Source organism: Phascolarctos cinereus, unplaced genomic scaffold (assembly GCF_003287225.1).
Source record: "Phascolarctos cinereus isolate Bilbo 61053 unplaced genomic scaffold, phaCin_HiC Scaffold_3;HRSCAF=262, whole genome shotgun sequence".
Lineage (NCBI taxonomy): Eukaryota > Metazoa > Chordata > Mammalia > Diprotodontia > Phascolarctidae > Phascolarctos > Phascolarctos cinereus.
Genome location: NW_027555736.1, coordinates 88,226,321 through 88,249,381, shown reverse-complemented (window position 1 = coordinate 88,249,381; position 23,061 = coordinate 88,226,321). Strand labels below are relative to the sequence as shown.

Sequence of the window (23,061 nt, the reverse complement as noted above, 5' to 3'; positions counted from 1 at the left end):
TAAAAGAGAGAATCCTCCATTCCTCTTAATATGCCCTGAACTTTTTTCCTTTACTTACCAAAATAATAATAATAATAATAATAATAATAATAATAATAATAATAATAATAATAATATAATAATAATAATAATTTTAAAATCAGGGGGTTTTCTTCTTCTTTTCCTATCCCTGGGGGAAGTAATTTGACTCACGGTTCTAAGGCCATCAATTAAATAATAGTGAACTAACAGTTAAATTTTTTTTTTTGCTCATTCTTAGCCAGGTTGTTATTTTTCTGTCTGTTTGGTTTTGTTTTATAGCGGTTTCCTTGGCTCTAGCTCTGAATGGAGTCTGCACAAATACTATTAAATTAATAGTTGGAAGGTAAGTCCTGAAATGTTGAAAATGGTGGTTTTAAATATTGAAGAAATATAGGGCAAACTTGTATAATAACATTGCAGCTTAATTTTTGATCAGAATGCTTTGGGTGGGAAAAGGCCTGTAGGTTTTCTGTTTAACCTAAAGAAGAGGCCATTTGGGGCCCAAACCTTGGCAATTCAACTCAACAATCATTTATTCAGTAAGCCTCTTTGCTGTCCATCCTCAGATTCCCTTCAATTTTGAAGAGGCGTAACAATCTGTAGTTTCCCACTGAGGCATGAAGGTTGCTTAGTCTAAGAAAATCCTTCCCAGACACTTGGGGCAAATCCCTTTGTAGTATATTTTGAATAAAATATTCAACACTTCCTTCTGTTTTATTTCATAGGGTAGCTATGCAGGTAAATCTTTTTACACCCTTATAAGTCTCCTGTAAGCTGAGGTCCTCTCTTTGGTCAGGCAAGGGCCTACCATTGGCTTTCACTAGATACCAACTTGTTTGTTTATTTCAGCCCTCCATGTGCATGGATGCTGGTTGGGATTGATAGGTGATTGGAGTTTTCCATTGCATTCATTACAGTTTGCTATCTAAACTTTAAATGGATTTTTTATTTGCTTAAATTTTTCATTTAGAAATGTCACAAATAGTAAAACCCATCTACAAAGCCCATTAAGAGGGGGAGGATCTTTGAATTGGATAACTGGAGAATTTCACCATCAGTCTGCAAGCCAGAACAGAAGACACTATTTCTAGGACACTCAGGATTCTCTCAGTCAGGTTGAATGAGATCTAGTATCCTGAGGAAGTACATGAAGTTAAGTAAGATGTGAGATCTAGGACTCCATGGGGTTGTGAGGAGCTTAGCTATCGTTAATACAACACATTGTCAACCTCCTCCAGCATTTGGATGTGGAGAACAGCAGCTTAACTAAAGAACTTCATAGCAAGAATAATCCAAATCCATAGTGATACAAAAGAAACCTCAGTTTTTTACTGACATAGGGGATTTAAGCACCAGATTTTTGAGGTGGGAGGGGAGGGGAAAGGGAGGATGGCAGAGGTGTGGGTAGGAGGCATATTTACAATGGCAGTTTTTCATATTTAAAATATCCGTGGTGTTTTTTGTAGACCTCGTCCCGATTTCTTTTACCGCTGCTTTCCAGATGGAGTAATGAACTCTGAAATGCACTGCACAGGTGACCCTGATCTGGTGTCTGAGGGCCGAAAGAGCTTTCCCAGCATCCACTCTTCCTGTAAGTTAACTTGTCCGTGACCGTGTCTCTTTTGCTTTTTTTTTTTAATCCCTCTGGTCATGTTTCCTGATGAATCCATAAAGAACTTGTGGTGAAAATAAAAATAATTTTCTTTTTATCAGAAAGCAAAGGACAGTTAACCCTAACTACATTGTCAGAAGCCCTTACAGATCAATCAAGTTTGATGAAAGATATGTGATTGCAGGTAACCAACCTAAGGAAAATACTTTGCAAGTTTTTGTACACTGCCTGCAGCAGCTGAGTAATGTACCTCGAACATTAGTCATTTTCCGAACAATAATAGTTTATCACTCTCTCAACCGTATTTCTTCAACACATTCTCCACTGCACAGATTAATAGTTCCTTCTTGCAAGCTGAGGCTAGTTCTTAAAGAATATACTGACTATATAGCACTAGAAAGTAGTGATTAGACCTGGAATATGAGGTATTCAGGAAGTGTCAATATTTAGAAAAACATATTCTCCAACATAGGCTTTGATTTGAGTCATGTTTTCTGTAATGAAATTTGAAGCTTGCTAATAAGGACTTCCTTAGTATGGGTAGCAGAGAACATGCAATACGTACTTCCTGAGAAATGAGGGAACATCCTGGTTGTGATATTTTCTGATCTCCGTTGCCACTGAGTCAACAACTATTCACAAACCAGGATCTCTGGTCACACCTAAACTGAGGAACACAATTAGTTGATAATCCCAGCCATAGTCGACATTTGGAAACAAAATGATTGGTGTATTTATAAGCATACTAACAGTAAGTTAACCCAAACAATCTCAAGCATTAACAGTGGCAGTATAGAAAACCTGAATGTAGGCTTCTCAGTATGTAAGTGACTTATTCTTATTATCATACATTGGTTACTGTTTTCCCCCCTCTCCCACTGTTGTAAGAATTACTTTCTTAATCACAACCAAATTTATGAAGTACTATCAACCAATCCTCATATTTGTATAATGGAGGCCTTTTAACATTTTGGTTGTCCATTTCTGGATGCTTTCCACCTTATTAGAGAGGTTCATTAACTGAAAAATCTTCACCTCTGTTCGCCTTAATGTTGTATCCAGTTTCTGATAGAATCTCAGGATTTTAAATAATTAGATCCTCCTAAAATGGACAACCTGTAGTAATTTAAAAGAATACTTTGCTACCATATGGAATACTCTACTTTCACTCTTACTATGATGTAAATTCTAGACTATGTAAGACTGATACATTATACGTTCAAAATATGAAGCTGAAGGATTTGGCATCTAAGCTTTAAGAAAGATGCAAAGATAATATATTACTCCACTTTGGCATCTATTTTATCTCCATTGCTTTTAAGTGTGACAAATAGCACATACTGCATGACCAGTGTAGCACTGAATGCTCATCTTGGGATTTCTGTCATTCCTAGATATTATGGTGTATATTAAAAATAGACTATCCATTTGGAATTGGTCTTGTATTAAGAAAGGCAGAATTTCAATGCATGAGGAGATAATAGTCCTGCTATTTTCTTCTGCTGTCTGACACATCTTCCCTCCCTTTCCCCTTCCCCTTCCCCTTCCCCTTCCCCTTCCCCTTCCCCTCTTCCCCTTGCCCTTGCCCTTCCCCTTCTCCTTCCCCTTCTCTTTCTCCTTCCCCTTCCCCTTCCCTTGTCTCCCACCTTTCCCAGGCTAGAAATACAGTGGCCCCTCATGGGCCAAATACTGTTGATTGTCATAGGAACTTTGATCCATTCCATTTCTGACCTGGGCTGATTCTTCTCTCTGTAGGAAGTCTGGTAGACCTTCGTTCCCACAGGCTCACCATCTTGGTGCCAGACTTAGTATGGATATCTGATCAACTGTAGCCATACTGCAGCTCATAACTCCCAAACTCAGATATTCTATGAGGTCTTAGCCTCATCAATAGCAAGGATTATAGGTGTATGCCACATACTCAGTGGCAACATGTTTTACAAAGGTTAAAGTGCAAAGCATTCAGAAGGGGTGACCAGAATGGTGAAGTGCCTCCAGGCCATGACATATGGAGATGATGGAGCCAGGGATACTTAGCCTGGTAAAAAGGGCTGTCACATAGAAGATAGATTAGCCTTGCTCTATGTGATCCCAGAGAACAGAACCAGGAACAAAGGGTGGGAATTCCAAAGAGACTAATTTTGGCTTGATTTTGGGGGGAAAACCTTCCTAACAATTATAGCTTTTAGGGCTGCCTCAATGTCCTCCCTCATTTGAGGTCTGCAAGCAGAGAATGATTGTTAGTTAGCCAGGTAGTTTGTTATCATTATTATTGTTATTGTTGTTATTATTTGTCTTTGGTTACTTCCAACTCTAAAATTTTGTAATTCTGTGGTTCTCTAAAATTTCTGAATTTTTCTCTCTGTTAAGTCACAGTTTAAACTGTTATCATTAAAATGAAAATAACTGACATAGAAAACTTTGACTATATAGTAATAATACCATTGGTATACTTTGGGCATAATTTAGATTTTGATGGCATTGAAAGGTCCTCAAACAGTAGTTTCCTGTGTTCTCACACTTCCTCTCCTGTTCCTCACCTTTGAGGTTAATCTATGTGATTCTTCTGTAGCCCATGATCTGGAGGTTGTGTGGCATAGTTTAAAAAGTGCTGGATTTGAAGTCAGGAAGACATGGATTCAAATCCCTCCTCTGACACTTGATAGCTGTGTGACTGGGTATCTAATCTCTCTAAGTCTCAGTTTCCTCATCTGTCCAATGAGGGGTAGATTCGGTGGCCTCTACAGTTACTTCTAGTTCTAAATCTACGACCTGTGCATTCGTCAAGTCTTGGTTAAAAAAAGCATCAGAAACAAAGGCTGCCACAAAAGACTTGGGCAGCAACTTCAGAATGACGGTTAAAAAGATCTCTTTAAAATTTGGTGTCTTCTGTTACATCAGAACTTAAGGGGAAAAAATAGATCTGAAGTATAAAGTGCTGGCATAAAGATATATGTAAAGTCATGCTTTGTCATTTCAAACAACAGCTTTCCTTAAACACATGTGTGTGCTCACACATGCGCATGCATACACACACACACACACACACACACACACACACACAAACAACTAAAGCATTTTTTTTCCAGCAAACCTGCCCATCAGGCACACTATTAAATGTCTTGCTGGTATTTGATCTATGATAAATAAGACAATTAACAGAAGCTATTTCTGCCTTCAGCTGGTGATGCTTCAGAAATAGTTAACAAGTATTTTCCTGCTGACAGTTTGGCAGTGGCAGGATCCTCCTGGGCCTTACTCTGCACACTGGTGAGCCACTGTGTGTGTGTGTGTGTGTGTGTGTGTGTGTATCACATGTATACACACATGTATATATATACACACACATATATGTATGCCTATATATGTCTGTGTGTGTATATATGTATGTGTGTGTGTATATGTTTTATGTTTTCTTTGCCATTTCATGAAGGTTAGGTAATAGTTCTTGATAATAGCTACCTTGTATACTTTTTGCAAAGCAACCAGTGGTTCTTTCTTTATTTCCTACCACAGTTGATAGGAGGGTTAAGGTTTATTTTCATCCTTTGCTTCTTAGAATGTGTGTGACTTGAATGGCGCTATCATGTAAACATACCACTGTGAGCCAAATAATCTCTCTTTTTAAGAAATCTATTTCTTTTGAAAACAGAGGCTTATGTTTCTCTTCATCTGCCATCAGCATCGAAAGTACATTCTACCAAAGTGCTCAAACAAGCAGAATTTCGGAAGCAATAAAATGCTCGTGGCACACAGACTTCCCAAATGCCTCTTTTCCTGCAGTCCTTGGTGCTTTAGACAGCCAATGCCATGAGCATAATAACAGGCAAGCTCACTATACTAAAGGACACATGTTTTCTTGGTGTCCCATTGGCTCACAACTGTGGAAGGCCACAGGTCAAGAGCTCTCATGAGAGGTTAAGTAAAAGGCCTTTTGAAAGGTGAATTATTTTTTCAGAGATTGTCTTTACCTTTTATTCACTTTCAAGAAGGGTAATGAGCTTCATCAAGTATCATGAAATCTGTAAAGAATAATAACTTAATATAGTCAGATACATGAGTCAGACATATGGCATGATGGATATAAGGATAGCCTTGGAGTCAGGAAGACCTGGGTTCAAGTCTTGCTTCTTACATGTATTAGCTGTGAGGTTTTAGATAAATCATTGGCCCTAGGCCACTCCCTAAGCTTTTAAGTTTTAGACAGTTTGCTGATGTGCATAATAGACAGCTATACTGCAAAAATGAAAATAATAGAGAAAATGATATCCCTCTCCTCAAATGCATAGCCCCAACTACATACAACATTTTACCTGCACTAAATTGATACGTGACAATAAATGCCAGCATATCAATGGTACAATTTATCAAAGTCTCTATTGAAGTCTGTCTTGAATGAAATGGGAGAAGTGCAACAATAACAATTGCCTGTAGGAGAAATTTTAAAAGAAAATTGAGAAATAATTAAGTGATATGCCTGACTGATGGTTGCCAAGCAGAGGGAATTTTCAGGCCCAGAGCAAATTTCTGGGTGTAAAATTGGCCAAAATGGATTTCTAACCGTCATCAGGTGATCAGAGTTATTTTGACAGTCATGTCTAATAATGATTATTTCATAAACAAAGCATGCCTAGAGAGTTCAGTTATATGATTGTTACTTTTAAAATCAATGCTCTCTGACTTTTTGACTATCTTTAGCGAAAGGTACCATCAGCCAAATGCCTCTTGTTCTATTTCATGATTGCATCAGGCATCAGAGGGCCTTGGAGATAGAGTAGGCAGGAGGGGGATTCTTCATTAGGCCAAGTGATAGCTATTGTGATAGAAATGAAGATAAAATCTGAAAGGTAGTCTCAAAGGAAATGCTTGTTTTTCTATCAGGATTAAAGTGGGTCTAGATTCCAATTTTAAGAATAATCTCTGGACATCATTTATACCAATAATGAAGGATTCAACTCCATGAATCATGGATATTTGATGTTAAAAATCACCTAGTTCTTGGAGTGACTTAGAATGGGTTTGAGTTAGAAAACATGGAATAGACTGGAGAGAAAGTTGAATTTTTTTTTTTTTTTGCTATCTAGTTTCATCATTTAGTGGGACAATGGGAGAAATGGATAGGATGCGAAATGTCCTGGGAACCTTATGGCCATTGAGAACATGGTGAGGGCACCAATTTAACCAGGGCATATTGGTGAGCATTTAACTGAGATCAGTTCATTTTCATAGTGTTCTCTTTACTTTAGAATAAAAATCTCCCCTTTTCAGATTATCAAGTAAGGTAATATATGTAAAATTGCTTTGAGTTATATGTATATACACATATACACACATACATACATGTGTGTGTGTGTGTGTGTGTGTGTGTGCATGTGCGTAACATTGTCATTGTTCTTACCAGGCAGAAGCTTATGATACTCCTTTGTCTAATAGGTTGAAAAATCCCTTTTTGAGAAGAAAGGATAGACATCTGGAACTGTGATTCAATTAATTTAGAGAACTACCATTGTGTAAACTCCCTCCATCAGATGAGCAACTGGTCTGTAATTTATAATCTTAGAAAGTCATGAGACTGAGAAGCTAATTTAGTAGTTTCCCAGTGCCCCTGTATGTTCCATGGGCAAAACTTGAACTCATTTTACTCCAAGGCAGATGCCATGCTGCCTTTAACCCACATCCTGTATTTGGTGATCAATGTGCCAGAAATTTGAAAAAGGAACTTTATTCAATCAGGCCCCACCCCAAAGGAAGTCATCAGTCACTTTGTTCTATCTTCCATATCCTTAATGAAGAACCTATAATGGTAACACAAAAACCTGAAAGACAGTGATTTCAAGTGATTCCCAGAGAACATCATCTGATCATGAGTATAATTGAATATTGCATTCCATTCCATATTAGATTACAGAACATTATTACATTATTTTGCATTCCATTACAGATTAGATTACAGAACATTATGATTAGAACACAGAACATTAGAGATAGAAAGGACCTTAAAGATACATTTTTGGGAGAAGTCGACTATTGTTTTCTTGAACTGGATCTGTTATCTAAGTCTCAGGTCCAGATTCTCATAGAGTGTAAGTCACTTGAGGGCAGTGACTATTTTATTTTTGCCCTTTTAACCTATGTACCTGCATAATTTCTCATACATAGTAAGTGCTTAAGAAGTAGACATTATTTATTCATAAAATATTATAAAATGGAGCATTTCAGTCATTTATGATACTGTTCCTAAATCTTATTATTCCTTGACTTATGTGAAAGGTGAGAAAATTAAATCCAGTTTATTTTCTTAGAGGTCTCTTGCCTTGTCTTTTTCATTGTAGTTTATTTTACTTGCACGTATTAGTCATGGCAAAAGATATAAAGGATATACATCTTTATTAGTTTTATTTCTTTCACACATATAATGCTTCAAATGGTCTCCAAATTCTTATAAAAATTAGGAAAATTGAACGTTAAAATTGTAGCTGTGAAATCACAGAGATTATACGTCACCATCTATATGGATGTCTTTATATGTCTATTGATCTATCATCTAACACTTAATTCTGTCATCTATCTCTATCTACCCACTTATCCTAACCACAATCAATATTATAGCTCTCCCTCACTTCAAGTTCACTCATTACCACCTGTAATTACCACTTGTAATCTAGATGATTAGTGAGAAAAGGGATGAGAAAGGCCTTTATTTTCAAACTGTACCCCTCTCTGTGGTCCCTGAGGGTACATGAAGAAATGAAATGACATGAAATATGGAGGAACAGATAGAACAACGAAAGTCAACCAGTGCAGCATGGGGTTCCCATCATGACTTCCCACTACGTTAATTATGCCTCCTGAGTTAGTGATCCATGCTGATTCTGGCTCTTTTCCTGAAGCTAACATTTTTAATGCATGTACTTGAATTTAATGTGTTCCATTGCCTTTTTCTAGTGCTTAAACACATATTGGATAGACTTCAGACTCACACATGAATTATTTGCATGAGGATCATTCATAGGAAACATTTAGTTCCAGGCTAGAATACTCATGTCGTATGGCAAATTTCAGAAATAACTTCCCAAAGTTTGACTATTAGCCATAGTCAAACATAGTTGGGAAGATAAGTCTTCTGAAGCAAAATTATAAAGTGCATTATGTAACCAGACAGAAATCATCTTTAACTTGAGACAATTCTTTACATTATTAGTCTGTGGATTTGATTAAACTTCACTATGGCTAGTACTATTAGGAATTCTAGGGGATAGAGAAGCAGAAGAAAAAGCTTTTGCCCTTGAAGAGTTTATAGTTTTAAATGATCAAGAATTGATGGTACCTACATTTATCTTATTCTACTTAATTTTCCATGAGTATTAAAAGCTATCAAACTATCACTCTTCTGATGCAACATTCCCTACAGGAGTCTGGTGGTATCCTTAAAAAGAACACTAGATAGCAATCCAGGGAGTTTTGCTCTAGTCTTGGTTCTGTTCCTAATTAGTCAGGTGATCTTGTTCAAGGTGTTTCCTATTTCTGAGCCTTAATGCTTTTTATTAAATGAGGGGGCTGTAGGATATGATTTCTCAGGCATCTTCTAGTTCTAATATTCTGAACTCAGGTCCCACATTATCAGTTGCTTCTAGAATTCTTCTCCTGTATGACCCATTTGGGCTTCTCAGACACAAATCAAAAATCATACATCTTCCCACCTAACCTTGTCCCTACTCCAAAATTCTGTTTCTCTCAAGGATAGTCATCTTCTTGATCACCTGGATTTGTAACACTATAATCATCTTTGGCTCTTCCCTCTCACTCACCAGCCACATTTGATTGTCTGCTATGCTTTTTGAATTCTTTCTTCATAACATCTTTTATATCCTAAATCCAAGTGATGGCAACCTTCGTTCAGCCTCCTATTACTCCCAACCTAAAGTATTGTCATAGTTTCCTGATTAGTCTCTCTTTTCATAGGTTCTTTCTCCATACCATCCTTCATAAAATCCAGTGCCTTTGTGGTGGTATACCCAAGGCTGGGTCCTGAACCCTCTATTTTTTTGTACCCTCTTGAGGCGAGTTCATTATTTCCCATAAGTTCAACTGTTATCTTCTTATAGGTGATTTCTTAGATGTCCATATTTAGCCCAAATATTTCTCCTGGCTCCAAGACCCACAGCTCCAACTTCTGCTGGGCATCTTTAACTAGACATCCCTTTGGCGTCTCAAACTGGGCATGTTCAAAACAGAATTCATTATATTTTCCAATAAACCAAACTCTCCCATCAAATTCCCTATTTTTGACATTTCTGTCAAGCATCCCACCATTCTTACACTCCTCCAGGTTCATAACCTAATCATCCTCAACTCTTTACTCTCACTCGGTCTGCCTCTTCAATTGCTAAGTCTTATTGATCCCTCCCCCTTAACATTTTTCATTTCTGTCTCCTCTTTACTCACACAAAGACCACTACTTCACAATTTTATCACCTCTCACCTGGACATTGCCATAGCCTCCAATTTCATATTTATAGACCTATCCTGGAGTTTTCTTTTATTTATAATGACAGCAATCATTCCTAGCCTTAATTTTCTTTTGTATTATATCAAGCTTTAAAGATCTCTACTCATTGTCTCAAATTTTCTCCTTTGGCAGCTAAACAAATTAAATGAGAATGCTGAGTATTCTGAAAACTTTTTTAAACAGTCCATAATACCTCATTCATCTTAATTGGGAATTTTAAGCTTTCAAATAGAGAAAAAAATTAATACATGACACAACCTCATGTATTTTCCACTGACTACTTTGTACAGCACATTCTGTAGTAGTAAAGTTTGTTATAAGTCATCTTAAGCTCTATTCCATAATGAGGAATTTTAAAAAAAATCAATTACTACCATGTAGAAAGCCTTGAAAGTCTGTGCTTTATTCTCACAGTTCAATTATTGTTTTTGACCCACTCCTCAATCTATTTCATTATCGAATCTAAATTACTTGCTAGTTCTTCCCATTCCTTGCTGGGTATACTATTTCCTTCTTGTAAGAAGCTATGACTTCTTCATTAAAAAAATTGAAAAATTTCACCCCAAACATCATACTGTAGTTTCTTTACGCAGTATTCTCTGCTTTCAAATCTTTTATATAATAAGGAATTCTCTTTTTTGAAGCACAAAACTATACGAAACCATCATTCAGAGAAGATGTAGCAGCCATGGTAGTCAATAATCACTCAACTTTCTTTCATTTTGTTTTCTAATGCTTCAACTCTTAACTTCATCCAAAATGGAACATTCATACTCTTCATCAAGTTCATCACATAACTGTCCTTCTTGTGCTAAATCATTCATATTAATGTATAATAGACTGTTTTTGATGCAAATTCTTTACCTGATATGGTCTTTTCCACCTCAGTGTGCATCTGAGCAAAGAATATCCTGTGGTCACGGAGGCACGGACCCTTCCCAGGCCACTACCTTTCCATTCTGGAGAACAGGCTTACAATCCTTTCCAAATTGTGATCCTTGCATCCAGTCTCCCCACTCTCCTACCCATTTTTCATCCTACCCATCTTCTGTCCCACAGCTACCAAATAGATATTCCTACAATTCATGTCTGGTGATGATACCTCCTGCTCAACAGATTTTTATTCTCCTTTGCCTTTCAAATAAGATTCGAACTTGTCTGCTTGTTATTTTAGCCCTTAACAGGGGTTCCAGTTATTTCCATATTGATTACATATAGTTCCTATCAAACCCTCTATAATCCCCCCAAATAGGCTCACTAAGCTATTCCCTAGACACCCTTGCCTGGAGTGCTCTGCCTCCTGACCTATGCCTCTCATACTCCTAGCATCCTTCAAGGAACAGCTCAAGAACCAGTCATCCTTCCTGAAGCTCTTTTCCTCCTCTCTCATCCAAATCACTGTGCATTTATTTTTCACACACCCATCCACATATTCCATATTTATTTATGTATGAACTTATTATACGTCTCTGACTCTAGTAGAAGGTAAGCTCCTTGAGGGCAGAGCTTGTCTCATTTTTGTCTTTGTTTCCCTAGCACCTAGCACAGTGACTGGTACATAATAGCCAATAAATACTTGAATTGATTTCTGTGACTTCTACGATTAATTTAAAAATTCCCTTCTCCATAGATTTTAGAGAGTAAGAAAAATTCTATCTATCTAACATGACTTAGCTTCAGGCCAGCTTGAAGGCATTGGAATAGACCAACCTGTCTTCATAAAGTCCTTTCCAAGTCTTTGATTTAAGTTCTGGAAGGAAGTAGAAAAGTCTCGTCCCTTACTTCTGTTCCAGTGACAGCAAGGATGAAATAAAATTTAATTTCCTAATACATTAGAGATTGTGTTGGCTTCTGATATAGCATCTCTATGTGCTACACATTCATCAAGCCAGTTTATTCCCCCCCATTGAGAGGGGTTCATTTATTGCATTGTTAATAATGGAATACATGTTATATGCATAGCTGTAGAGACTTGCAATAATTTCATTCATCGATTTATTTTCTATCAATTCAAACTCTCCTTCCTATGTCTCCAGTATTACATTGACTCTAAGTATGGAGCTGTTATGTATTATGCACTCAGTGTCTTGCAACTGTTTTATGGGGGCTGGGGGATGGGATGGTATTGAGAACTATAAACAGAACAGTTAATCAATAAATAAACATTTATTAAGTGCCTACTCAGTGCCAGGAAGTACTGTGTTAAGCACTGGAGATTAAAAAAAATCAATCAATAAACATTTATTAAGCACCTACTCTGTGTTAGGCACTGTGCTAAGCACTAAAGATACAAAACAAGCCAGCAAAACAACTTTGAAAATGTTTCTCAAGTAACATCCTACTGTAAAATTTCAAAACAAAAATATAACAAACCATGAAATCGTTCTTGAGAAACAATGTCTACCCCTAAGTAACCTTCCCTTCAATGAAGTCTCTGTAAATGGCCAAGAATAATAGACTTAGCCAGGTGTTCTTGCAAGCTAGTCTCCAACTGGGAAGAAGAAGATCAATTTGATCATTGATTTCTGGAACATCCTTTTCAACAACTGCACCAAATGTTTCCTAGCAGGACTGTGGAGGCAGTGGAAAAGACAGCCTAGATGAGCCAGCCAGACCATGAGCCCTAGAGATAAAGAACTGTGGATTCTTTGTCCCAGTGACAAACTTTTAAGTTATAGCCAAGGGCTAAGTTGAAAGGAAGGCATCTTGTTCTGTGAATTGTGGATGTCTAATAATCACAACCTGCTGTCTCCTTCATCTTATCACAACCATTCATCAGATAGCTGTTTAAAAAAAAATGGCTAGAGACAGGTGTAGTTCAGCTATGTTTCTGAATGACCAAGGCAATTTATAGAGCTACTTGCTAGATGTGAAGAGGAGGCCTGAAGGCACAGTCTAGGAGGCCCCATCCTAAAAAGATTAAAGAGGCATTTTGGGAGCCAGAGTCACTTTGAAACAGATTGACTGTGCCTGGCAGAGGCAAGCTGGAAACTCAATGCCTCCTCCCAGAAAGAAAGGGAAGAGTGCCCTTTAGAGACCTGGCCCATGAAGCCAAAACCAGTGGCATCAGAAAGAGGCAGCTTTGCAAAGGCAAGTTTGGCTCCCTTCAGGCATGCCAGCTAGCTCTCTTAACACATGAAGTGCTGCTGAGTAATTAGCCCTAAAAGCTTTTCACATAGTGACACATAAATGAAAGCACTAATGCACAATTACTGTAAGCGCTGTTAGATTATTGGTGCACACATTAAAGATTGCCAGGCAATTAGATACTTCATTGTTGGACCAATTTCTGATCCAAACGATGCTTCAGTTTCCAAGTTTTCCATATAAATGCTATGTCATATTTAATTCTTTCTTTCCCCCTCATCTCACTAGAGCAGGGGTTTTTGACCTGGGATTTTTGAACTTTTTAAAACATATTTTTACAACTCTGTTTCAATGTAATTGATTTCTTTTGTGATCCTATGTACTTCATTTTATGTATATAAAATCATTGTTCTAAGAAGGATTTATAGGCTTTACAAGACTGCCAAGGGGGTCCATGACATAGAGAGGTTGGGGGCCCTTCACTAGGGGTATAAAGTACGTCTTGTGCATCAGAAATGTCATTGTGGGTTTTATTAGTCTCATGTACAAATGTGATCAGATAGATTATTGCGGACTCTCTGGTACTGCTCATGTGAAAATGTGTATGTGGTCTGTTTCATCTTTGCTGCATTAGGACTTTTCCTTTGTTGAACAAAGCCATGGAACAATACCTATTGGTATATGTCAGGTTCCTGCTACCTGCTGAAGGAAAGGCTTCAGGGGCAGAGAAGTACATTCATTAGATCAGGGATAAGACAAGTAATAGGGTCAATTGGAGTGTGACTTGGGGCCTGGTTTAGAATCAGGTGAACTGAAGGGATACATAGAACCTGAAGCTAAGGCTGGTAACATAATCCAGGTTTCAGGCAATTTTCGAGAAACTCAGGAGAAAGTCTGCAAGAACAGGTTGGAGGCAAACAGAGATCCCTATGTATGACACTAGAATCAAAGGATTTTGATAGCAGAGGAAACATTGTGCCTCAAATAGTTCCTGTTTAAATAGGAGCTGATACCAGAGGAGGGCCTGGCTAGAAAGACTGCCAAAAGAAACAAGAGGGAGCAACTGTCTCCTATGAAGATGGGGCAGAAGGCGAGATGCTGCTCTGTTGAGCCATAATTCTAATCAAATGGTTTTTGTGCAGCCACTAGGAAAAAAAGCAAAAAGATCTGATATGGATTTCAGAAGTTTCAAATGTATGTATATATTTATTAATGTTATAACGTTTTCCCAGGGGACCTATAGGACTTTCCAGAATTGAGGAGGTATGATTTGACAAAAGAAAAAATAAACTAGCAAAACTACTTGAAAACGTTGTCAAGTTTCTAAAGCAAGGCTTCCTTAATCTCTGACACAGGCAACATGATGCAGAGAGAAAGGCACTGGACTCAGAGTCAATAAGACTTCTTTCTGTTTGAGTCCTGATACAGTATTTTTAAAAATTTTTTTTTATTAATTTATTTAGTTTTAGCTTGCAACATTCACTTCCACAAGATTTTGAGTTCCAAATTTTCTCACCATCTTGCTCCCTCCCCAACCCAAGAACACATGAATTCTGAATACCCTTTCCCCAATCTGCCCTCCCTTCTATCTCCCCTCCCTTCTCTTATCCCCTTCCTCTTCTATTTTCCTGTAGAACAGGATAGATTTCTATACCCCATTGCCTGTATATCTTATTTCCCAGTTGCATGTGAAAACAATTTTTAACATTTGTTTTTAAAACTTTGGGTTCCAAATTTTCTCCCTTCTTCCCTACCTACCCACCCTGATGAAGAAGGCAAGAACCTCTATATAGATTATACACGTGTAGTCATACAAAACACTTCCATAGTAGTCATGTTGTGAAAAACTAACTATATTTCCCTTCATCCTATTCTGCCCCCCCATTTATTCTAGTCTCTCTTTTGACCCTGTCCCTCCTCAGAAGTATTTACTTCTGATTACCCCCTCCCTCAATCTGCCCTCCCCTCTATCATCTCCCTGCTCTCTTATCCCTTCCCTCCCTATTTTCCTGTAGGGTAAGATAGATTTCCATACCCAGTTGAGTGTGTATGTTATTCCCTCCTTAAGCCAAATTCGATGAGAATAAGATTCACTTATTCCCTTTCACCTTCCCCTTCCCCTCTACTGTAAAAGCTTTTTCTTGTCTTATTTATGTGGGATAATTTACCTCATTCTACCTCTCCTTTCTCCTTCTCTCAGTACAATCCTCTCTCACCCCTTAATTTAATTTAACTTAATTTTTATTTTTTTAGTGAGGCAATTGGGGTTAAGTGACTTGCCCAAGGTCACACAGCTCTAGTACATGTCAAGTGTTTGGTCTGGGGCTGGATTTGAACTCAGGTCCTCCTGACTTCAGGGCCAGTGCTCTATCCATTGTGCCACCTAGCTGCCCCTTAATTTTATTTTTAGATATCACCCCTTCATCTTCAACTCTCCCTGTGCTGTCTGTCTGTCTGTCTGTCTATCTATCTTCTATCTATCTATAATTTTTTTTCCCTCCAATTACCCTAATACTGACAAAAGTATCATGAATTACAAATATCATCTTTCTGTGTAGGAATGTAAACAGTTCAACTTTAATAAGTCTCTTATGATTTCTCTTTCCTGTTTACCCCTTCATGCTTCTCTTGAGTCTTGGATTTGAAAGTCAAATTTTCTATTCAGCTCTGGTCTTTTCATCAAGAATGCTTGAAAGTCTGCTATTTCACTGAATGACCATTTTTCCCCCTGAAGGATTATACTCAGTTTTTCTGAGTAGGTGATTCTCACTTATAATCCTAACTCCTTTGACCCCTGGAATATTGTATTCCAAGCCCTCTGGTCCCTTAATGTAGAAGCTGCTAAATCCTGTGTTATTCTGATAGTCTTCCCACAATACTTGAATTGTTTCTTTCTGGCTGCTTGCAATATCTTTCTCCTTGACCTGGGAACTCTGGAATTTGGCTATAATATTCCTAGGAGTTTTCCTTTGGGGATCTCTTTCAGGAGGTGATCAGTGGATTCTTTCCATTTCTATTTTACCCTCTGGTTCTAGGATATCAGGGCAGTTTTCCTTGATAATTTCTTGAAAGATGATGTCTAGACTCTTTTTTTTTGATCATAGCTTTCAGATAGTCCAATAATTTTAAAATTATCTGTCCTGGATCTATTTTCTAGGTCAGTTGTCTTTCCAGTGAGATATTTTACATTGTTTTCTATTTTTTTTTATTCTTTTGGTTTTGTTTTACAATGCTTGGTTTCTCATAATGTCACTAGCTTCCATTTGCTGCATTCTAATTTTTAAGGAAATATTTTCTTATAAGTGACCACAAGCACTCTTTTCTGCCTTGGAATTGTGAGGAGGATTCACTCTTCACTGCCACCACCACGCCAGCACTCCTCCTTGCCGCGGGACAGAGCAAGAGAATCCTGCCTCAGCATAAGCAAAGAGATCCCTGTAATCCCCCTCTGATCTGAGAATCCCTTCAGTCTGTGGGCCAAGCTCAGGATGCAGCTGCCCCCTGGCTCCAGAATTGGGGCCAGACTGAGCTCCACTCTCACTGAGGTCCAACAGTCCTTTCCTACTGACCTTCTAAGTTGTCTTTGGCATTTGTGGTTTGAGAAGTCTAGAAACCACCACAGCTGCCCGTTTTTCAGTCCCCTGAGGCTTACTCCAGGTTTGCAGAGGCCTGGTCTTTGCCTGCAGGGCCAGAGCTGAACTGCACTCCCTCTTCCACCCCAGCACAACAGACCTTTCCTGCTGACATTCCACGTTGTCTTGGGCTTGAAATTTGTTTCACTCTGTCTTTTTGTGGCTTCTGCTGCTCTAGAATTTGTTTGGAGCCATTTTTACAAGTATTTGGGGGCTGTGTGGGGGAGGGCTCAAGCAAGTCACTGCTTTTACTCTGCCATCTTGGCTCTACCCCAGAAGATGGGATTTCAGCTGAGGCTTGAAGGGAATCAGGGCAACCAGGGCAATGAGGAAGAAGATTGCAGGCATGGGGAGAGGGGTGGAACAAATAAGAATGTTTAGAGTTGGAAGATATAGTGTCTTGGGCCAGGGACAGCAAGGAAGCCCTTGTCAGTGGATTGAAGAGTGCAAGGTACAGGGAGTGGGTATAAGGAGTAAGAAGACTAAAAGTCAGAAAGGAGCCAGATTGTGGAGGGTTTAAAAGCCAAACAGAGGATTTTCTGTTTGATCATGGAGGTAACAAAGACATAATGGCTTGACCCAAAATAGCCTCACATAGATCTAGATGTAGACCTCAAAGGTCATTTAGTTTGACCCACTCCTTTTATAGGTGAGGACACTGAGTTCTAAGGTTAAATCATTTCCCTAAAGTCATGAATGTAGTAAGCATCAGAAGCAAGTTTGAATGCAGGTCTTCCTATTTCACAGCTGGTGCTTTTATTCTACTCTGCTGCTTCCCTTCATTGTACCAATGAGATGGAATTCTTACCCTGTTTTTGTCAAAAGGAAGGATAGGGCTTTATCTGGATCAGAGGCAATGAGGCAAAAAAGCAGAGGTCCTCTTCAGGAGACAGCACGTAATACATGAACGCCATTACAATCCACTTTAGGTGTTTGTATTTACCTGCAGATATTGTGTATCCTGGATCATGCTGCTTACCGCCCTGAGATCTTAGGCATGGAGAATATTAAAGGGTTTGGAAAGGACAAAATCATCACTTGCTGCTTTACAGTCCTTTCCATGCCATATCCTCTTGTCTGAGGCTTGGGACCATAGATCTAGCACTGGAAGGAAACTTAGAGGCCATCAGTTGCTAATCCCTCATTTTGCAGGTGAGGACACTGTGTCTCAGAAAGAATTAGTGACTTTCCTAGGTTCACAAAGCTAAGTAAAAACTATATGGGGGGAGAGCCAAGATGGCAGAGTAAAAGCTGTGACTTGTTTGAGCTCTCCCCCAAACCCATCCAAACACCTGTAAAAATGGCTTTAAACAAATTCTAGAGCAGCAGAACCCACAAAAAGACAGAGTGAAACAAATTTCCAGCCCAAGACAACCTGGATGATCTTGGGGTGGAGGAGGGGCAAGATGGGGAGAAAATTTGGAACTCAAAATCTTGTGGAAATGAATGTTGAAAACTAAAAATAAATAAATTTTAAAAAATAAAATAAAATCCCATCTTCTAAAAGAAAACTTTCACATCTCCCTTAATGCTAGCCTTCCTCCTGTAGATTATCTCCAATTTATCCTCAATGTAATCTTGCTTGTATACAATTGTTTTGTATGTTATCTTCCCCATTAGACTGTGAACTCCTTGACAGCAGAAACTGTGTTTTCCTTTCTTTCCATCCCCAGTACTTAACACACTGCCTGGCATATAGTAAGTATTTAGTAACTTGTTTACTGATTGACTCAGTAATGTAGCTGTACCACCTCATTTACCAGGCATGCATAGCCATCCTAGTGGGCTGCTATATCCAATCAGTCTATTGAATTAATCAACAATAAAGTGTTTATTGAGACCGTACTAAGTGCCAGACATAGTGTGGAGTTCTGGAAATACCAATGCAAAGAATGAAACAATCTCTACTTTCAAGAATGGTATTATAATTTGACAGACAAGTACATACACACACACACCACACACACATATACATGTGTGTATATGTGTGTGTATATATATATGTGTATATATATGTGTATATATATATGTATATATATATATACATACACACATATGTATGTATATGTGTGTGTGTGTGTGTAGTATAAATATAAAGTTAGTAAACAGAAATGTGAACCACAGTTTCCTTAGTTCCTGCCCAGCATTACTTGGTCCGTAGTCTTGTGGCAGATGGCATTGCGGCTCTTTAGTCCTTCTTCATGTATTTGTCTAGACTCCCATGTTCTCTTTCCAATCACTGATGTCACAGAAACGGAATAAGGATTCCCCATGTCTCAGTTGACCGTAGTAACCAACAAGAGATTTCACTCTGAGTTTTTCCATCTCGGAACATCTCCAAGCTTTTCACACCACCTGAATGTGTACAGACATCAGAAGCTCTCCACTTTCAGCCTTGTATTCCCCTAAGTTTCATGTCAACATCTTTGAGAACTTGTAGGCTTTTTTTGTCTCCAATTCTTTATAGAATATATTCCCTTCAATATTCCTGAATCAGAGGCCTGCCGGAAAAAGCCAGCCAATCCAAGGCACATTCTATGAAAGCTAAGGTAGGGGAATGGATAAGGAATGGCAAAGTGGAATAAAAGTGTTTTCAGTCCCTGCTATTCTAAATCAACACATGGGAAAAGCTACCTAGAATAAAAGACCCTTCTATCCCCAGCTCTGATGCAGAAAATTGCTCTTGTCTCTTTTCTGTCTTCTGTGTTAATCGGCTCTGCAGAAGCAGTCTAATGGGCTAGTCTAAAAGATTAGCAAATAATTGTTCTTAGCTTTTCCAGCCAGTCCCAGGGATGTTGGCAACAACTGTATCCTTCCCATTCCCCCAGCGTAAGTGATCTATCTTTCTTGCAATGTTTGAATCATCAGCTAATTGGGATGATGCACCTAGCCTAGGGTCTTCAAGGTGACACAAAGTAGAATCAAAGAATGTTTTAAGCACGCAGAACCACTATGCATTTTCTTTAGCATTTATTTTTCTTGCTCCTACCTCCTCTTTTCAAGTGAATTGAAAGAGGAAGAAGCAAAACCTTGAAAACAAATTTACGTAGTTAAGCAAAACAAAACCCCGTATTGGTCATACCAGAAAAAAAAGTGGTTCATTATGTATACTTAATCCATTCATTATCTTCCTATCAGGAGGAGGGTAGCACTCCTGAGTTCTTTAAAATGATTGATCACTGACAATCAGAGTTCTGAAGCCTTTCAAAATTGTTCATTTTTATGATATTGTTATTATAGTATAAATTGTTCTTCTGCTCATTTCACTCTGCATCGGTTCAGACAAGTCTACCCAGACTTTTCTAAAACCATCCTCATTCTCTGATTTGAAATTGCTCATTAAAGTCCATCAGCCAAAGGTTAATTATGACACTGTGATGGCAGGCATACATTGAGAATCATTTTTTTTGGCAGGGGAGAGGGCAGGAGGACAGAAAGGTAAGGGAGTGTATTTCTTCTTTTGCCTTAGGTCCAGGAAACTTTAGGAGACATAGCCAAGTTTGTATAGAAGGATAGAACTAAGACCAATGGATGAAAGTTACAGGGATTCATTTCAGATCAATATAAAGAAGAACTACCCTATGGTAAGAGCTATCCAACAATAACATAAGTTGTGTTGTTGAAGTCATGAGTTCCTTATTATTAAATTTGTTGTGTGAAGCCTGAGTGACCACTTGTCAGGGATACCATAGTGAGGATTCATGTTTTAGGTGAGGGTAGGGCAAAATGAGCTCCAAGGTTCCTTCAGCTCAGTTTCTGTAATTCTGTGCTGACCAAAGGGGCCCATTACAACCAAGGGGACTCTGGGGAATAAAACTTGCATCTTTAAGGGGTAGTGGCATACCTATTGCTTTCTACCCCAGCAAAACTAGTTGTTTTCTCTATGACTTTACAAGCAGTTAGCCACTAGGGCCATCTTTGGAGTCACAGTCACAGTTACCGGAGTAGGTCCTCTCTGTAGTGTGAGTGTGCTTCATCCTGTTTGAGAGATGATTCTGGCTTTTTATAGTCTTCATTGCCGAGCTCTCCTTTCACTGTCTACATCTTTACTTCCCATCCAAAGGGTGCTAAAGCCTCAAAGCTAATCCTTCTTCTGCAGGAAAACTCTTCAGGTATTTGAAGATAGCAATTATGTGCCCCCAAGTCTTTTCTCCAATTCCTTCAACCAAACCTTAGGACATGGTTCCCAATCCCCTTGCTATCCGAACCCACTCCTGTCTATGTTCTCTAACTTGTCAATGTCTTCTGAAAATGAAGTTCCCAAAACTGGACACAGTTACTCCAGATGGCATATGACTAGGGTTAAATACAGAGAAGTTTTCCTCTCACTCTCTCCCTCTCCCTCTTTCTCTCCCTCTCTTCCCCTCTCCCTCTCCCTCTCCTCCCTCTTCCCCTTCCTCTCTCTCTTCACTGTGCTTCTAAGCTTCTTATGGAAAATTCAAAGATATTGGTTAGCAAGTTCTCACTACTGGAATAGTTGCTTTGATTTTATCTAAAAGAATGATAGTTTCTTAAAGTGGAAAAGAAAATGATTTTTTTCCATTTTCTGAAATAAGGCACATGACTATAGCAAGAATTGAAATAAATCTATTTTGTTCAATCCTAGTAATTCTTGATTAGGAAGAAAGCAGAGCTTTTCAAAGAAACCACTAGAAAGTAGAGGATAAAGCATTGCCCTTCAGAAAACCTATTATTTAAAAAGAATGAAATGACATATTTTTTGGTTCAAAATACTACAGTCATAAGATTGCAAATGACATTTCTCAGGCTCATCAATCATGTTTTTGATAACTGAAAGTCAGAAATTGTATTTTCCTTATGAACAACTGGTGATTTGAGAGAGAAATCCAATAGGAATGATTGATTGTCAATGCACCCATTGAGACTTTTCCAAAGTATTCCTTCTAGTAAGTTAGGTCAGAAATATATGCATCATTGCAGGATCAAGTGACAATATGGCTGTGAAGTGCCTATATTGTCATTCCCCCTGCTCAAAAGAAATGTTTCCTACTATCCCTGTCTAACTTGTCTATAGCAAGACAGGGACGCTTGGTCTCAAACATTTGGGAAAAAAAAAGAAATGTCTTCATTAGCATGTAACTTATACAGGTATGATAAGAAAGATGCTAGGAGATGGACTTTTCTCTTTACCTCTTTTGGCGTCCTTCATTTTGAAGAATGCCAATGGGCATGCTCACCAATACAGGAAATAACTAGGAACTAAGAACAGGAACAGAAGTTGTTTACTCTTGGCAGCCTGAGTGTGTGTGTTAAAGGTTTTATGCATGAATAGACCTGTCAGCCTCTAGGATTTGTTTTTCTATGTAATAATTCTACCTCCTCTCCTTTTCTCCCAATTACATATTAACCTAATCATTCGTTCAGCAAACATTTATTAAGTAGTTACTGTGGCATATCACTTTGCCAGATGTTGTAGCATCCAATCCAACCTATTTCTTAAATATCTCCTATGTGCAAAGAACTGTGATAGGAAAAAAAGCATCCAAATGAAAAGTTTAAAGTTTGGTCACTTTTCTGTGTGTCAGATACCCAGGCCATTTTGAAACAGCTACAGGATTGAATTTTTTTTTTCACTTTTCATCCCAATGGTTGACATTATGTAGATGTAACTTCAGTATTCTACAATCCTGGCTCTCACATTGGCAAAGAAAAAGAACATGAGATGAAATAAGGTCCCTTTTCACCCTGAACCATTTGCAGAAAGATCAGTAGCATCTAATGAACACTGAGTTAAGAATCAGCAGACCTATGTTCGATTTCTGAATCTCTGCCATTTACTGACTTTGTCAGCTTGGTTAAATTTGAATCTATGAAACTCAGTTCCCTCATCTGTGAAATGGTGATAATAATTCTTCCATTATCTGCCTCATAGGACTTTATAAGGATCAAATGACCTAACGTAGAAAAGAGAACTCTGTCACCAGAAAAATACTTTGTAAATATGTAACAGTGCATGATAACATTTAGGAAACTCATATAGCTTCAAAAATAATTGGATGATTCAGAACCAGTTGTAAGACAACTTTTACGAGAACTTGGAATCTAAATTTTCATGATATGATTTGGTTAAGCTATGGTGGTGAGTTGTTACTTTCATTGCTATTAGAACCAACAAGAATAACCACCACAGTTATCTCTACTACATTAGGATTGTGTCTGTAAGTATGTGTGTGTGAGCA

The 23,061-nt window shown here is 38.2% G+C and overlaps 1 protein-coding gene and 1 non-coding gene across 2 annotated transcripts in view; both read left to right on the top strand.

The window, feature by feature from the left end:
* The window catches only part of PLPP4 (phospholipid phosphatase 4), a 214,346-nt gene that overhangs the window by 110,314 nt on the left and 80,971 nt on the right, over positions 1 to 23,061 (top strand). Inside the window, exons 4-5 of the mRNA XM_020988236.2 lie at positions 301 to 364; positions 1,488 to 1,612. Coding sequence (XP_020843895.1) covers positions 301 to 364; positions 1,488 to 1,612 — 189 coding nt within the window. The remainder of the gene's footprint in view (positions 1 to 300; positions 365 to 1,487; positions 1,613 to 23,061) is intronic.
* LOC144456418 (small nucleolar RNA SNORA63) lies at positions 21,797 to 21,924 on the top strand. The gene has a single exon (XR_013485511.1). It is a non-coding gene; the product is annotated as a small nucleolar RNA SNORA63 (small nucleolar RNA).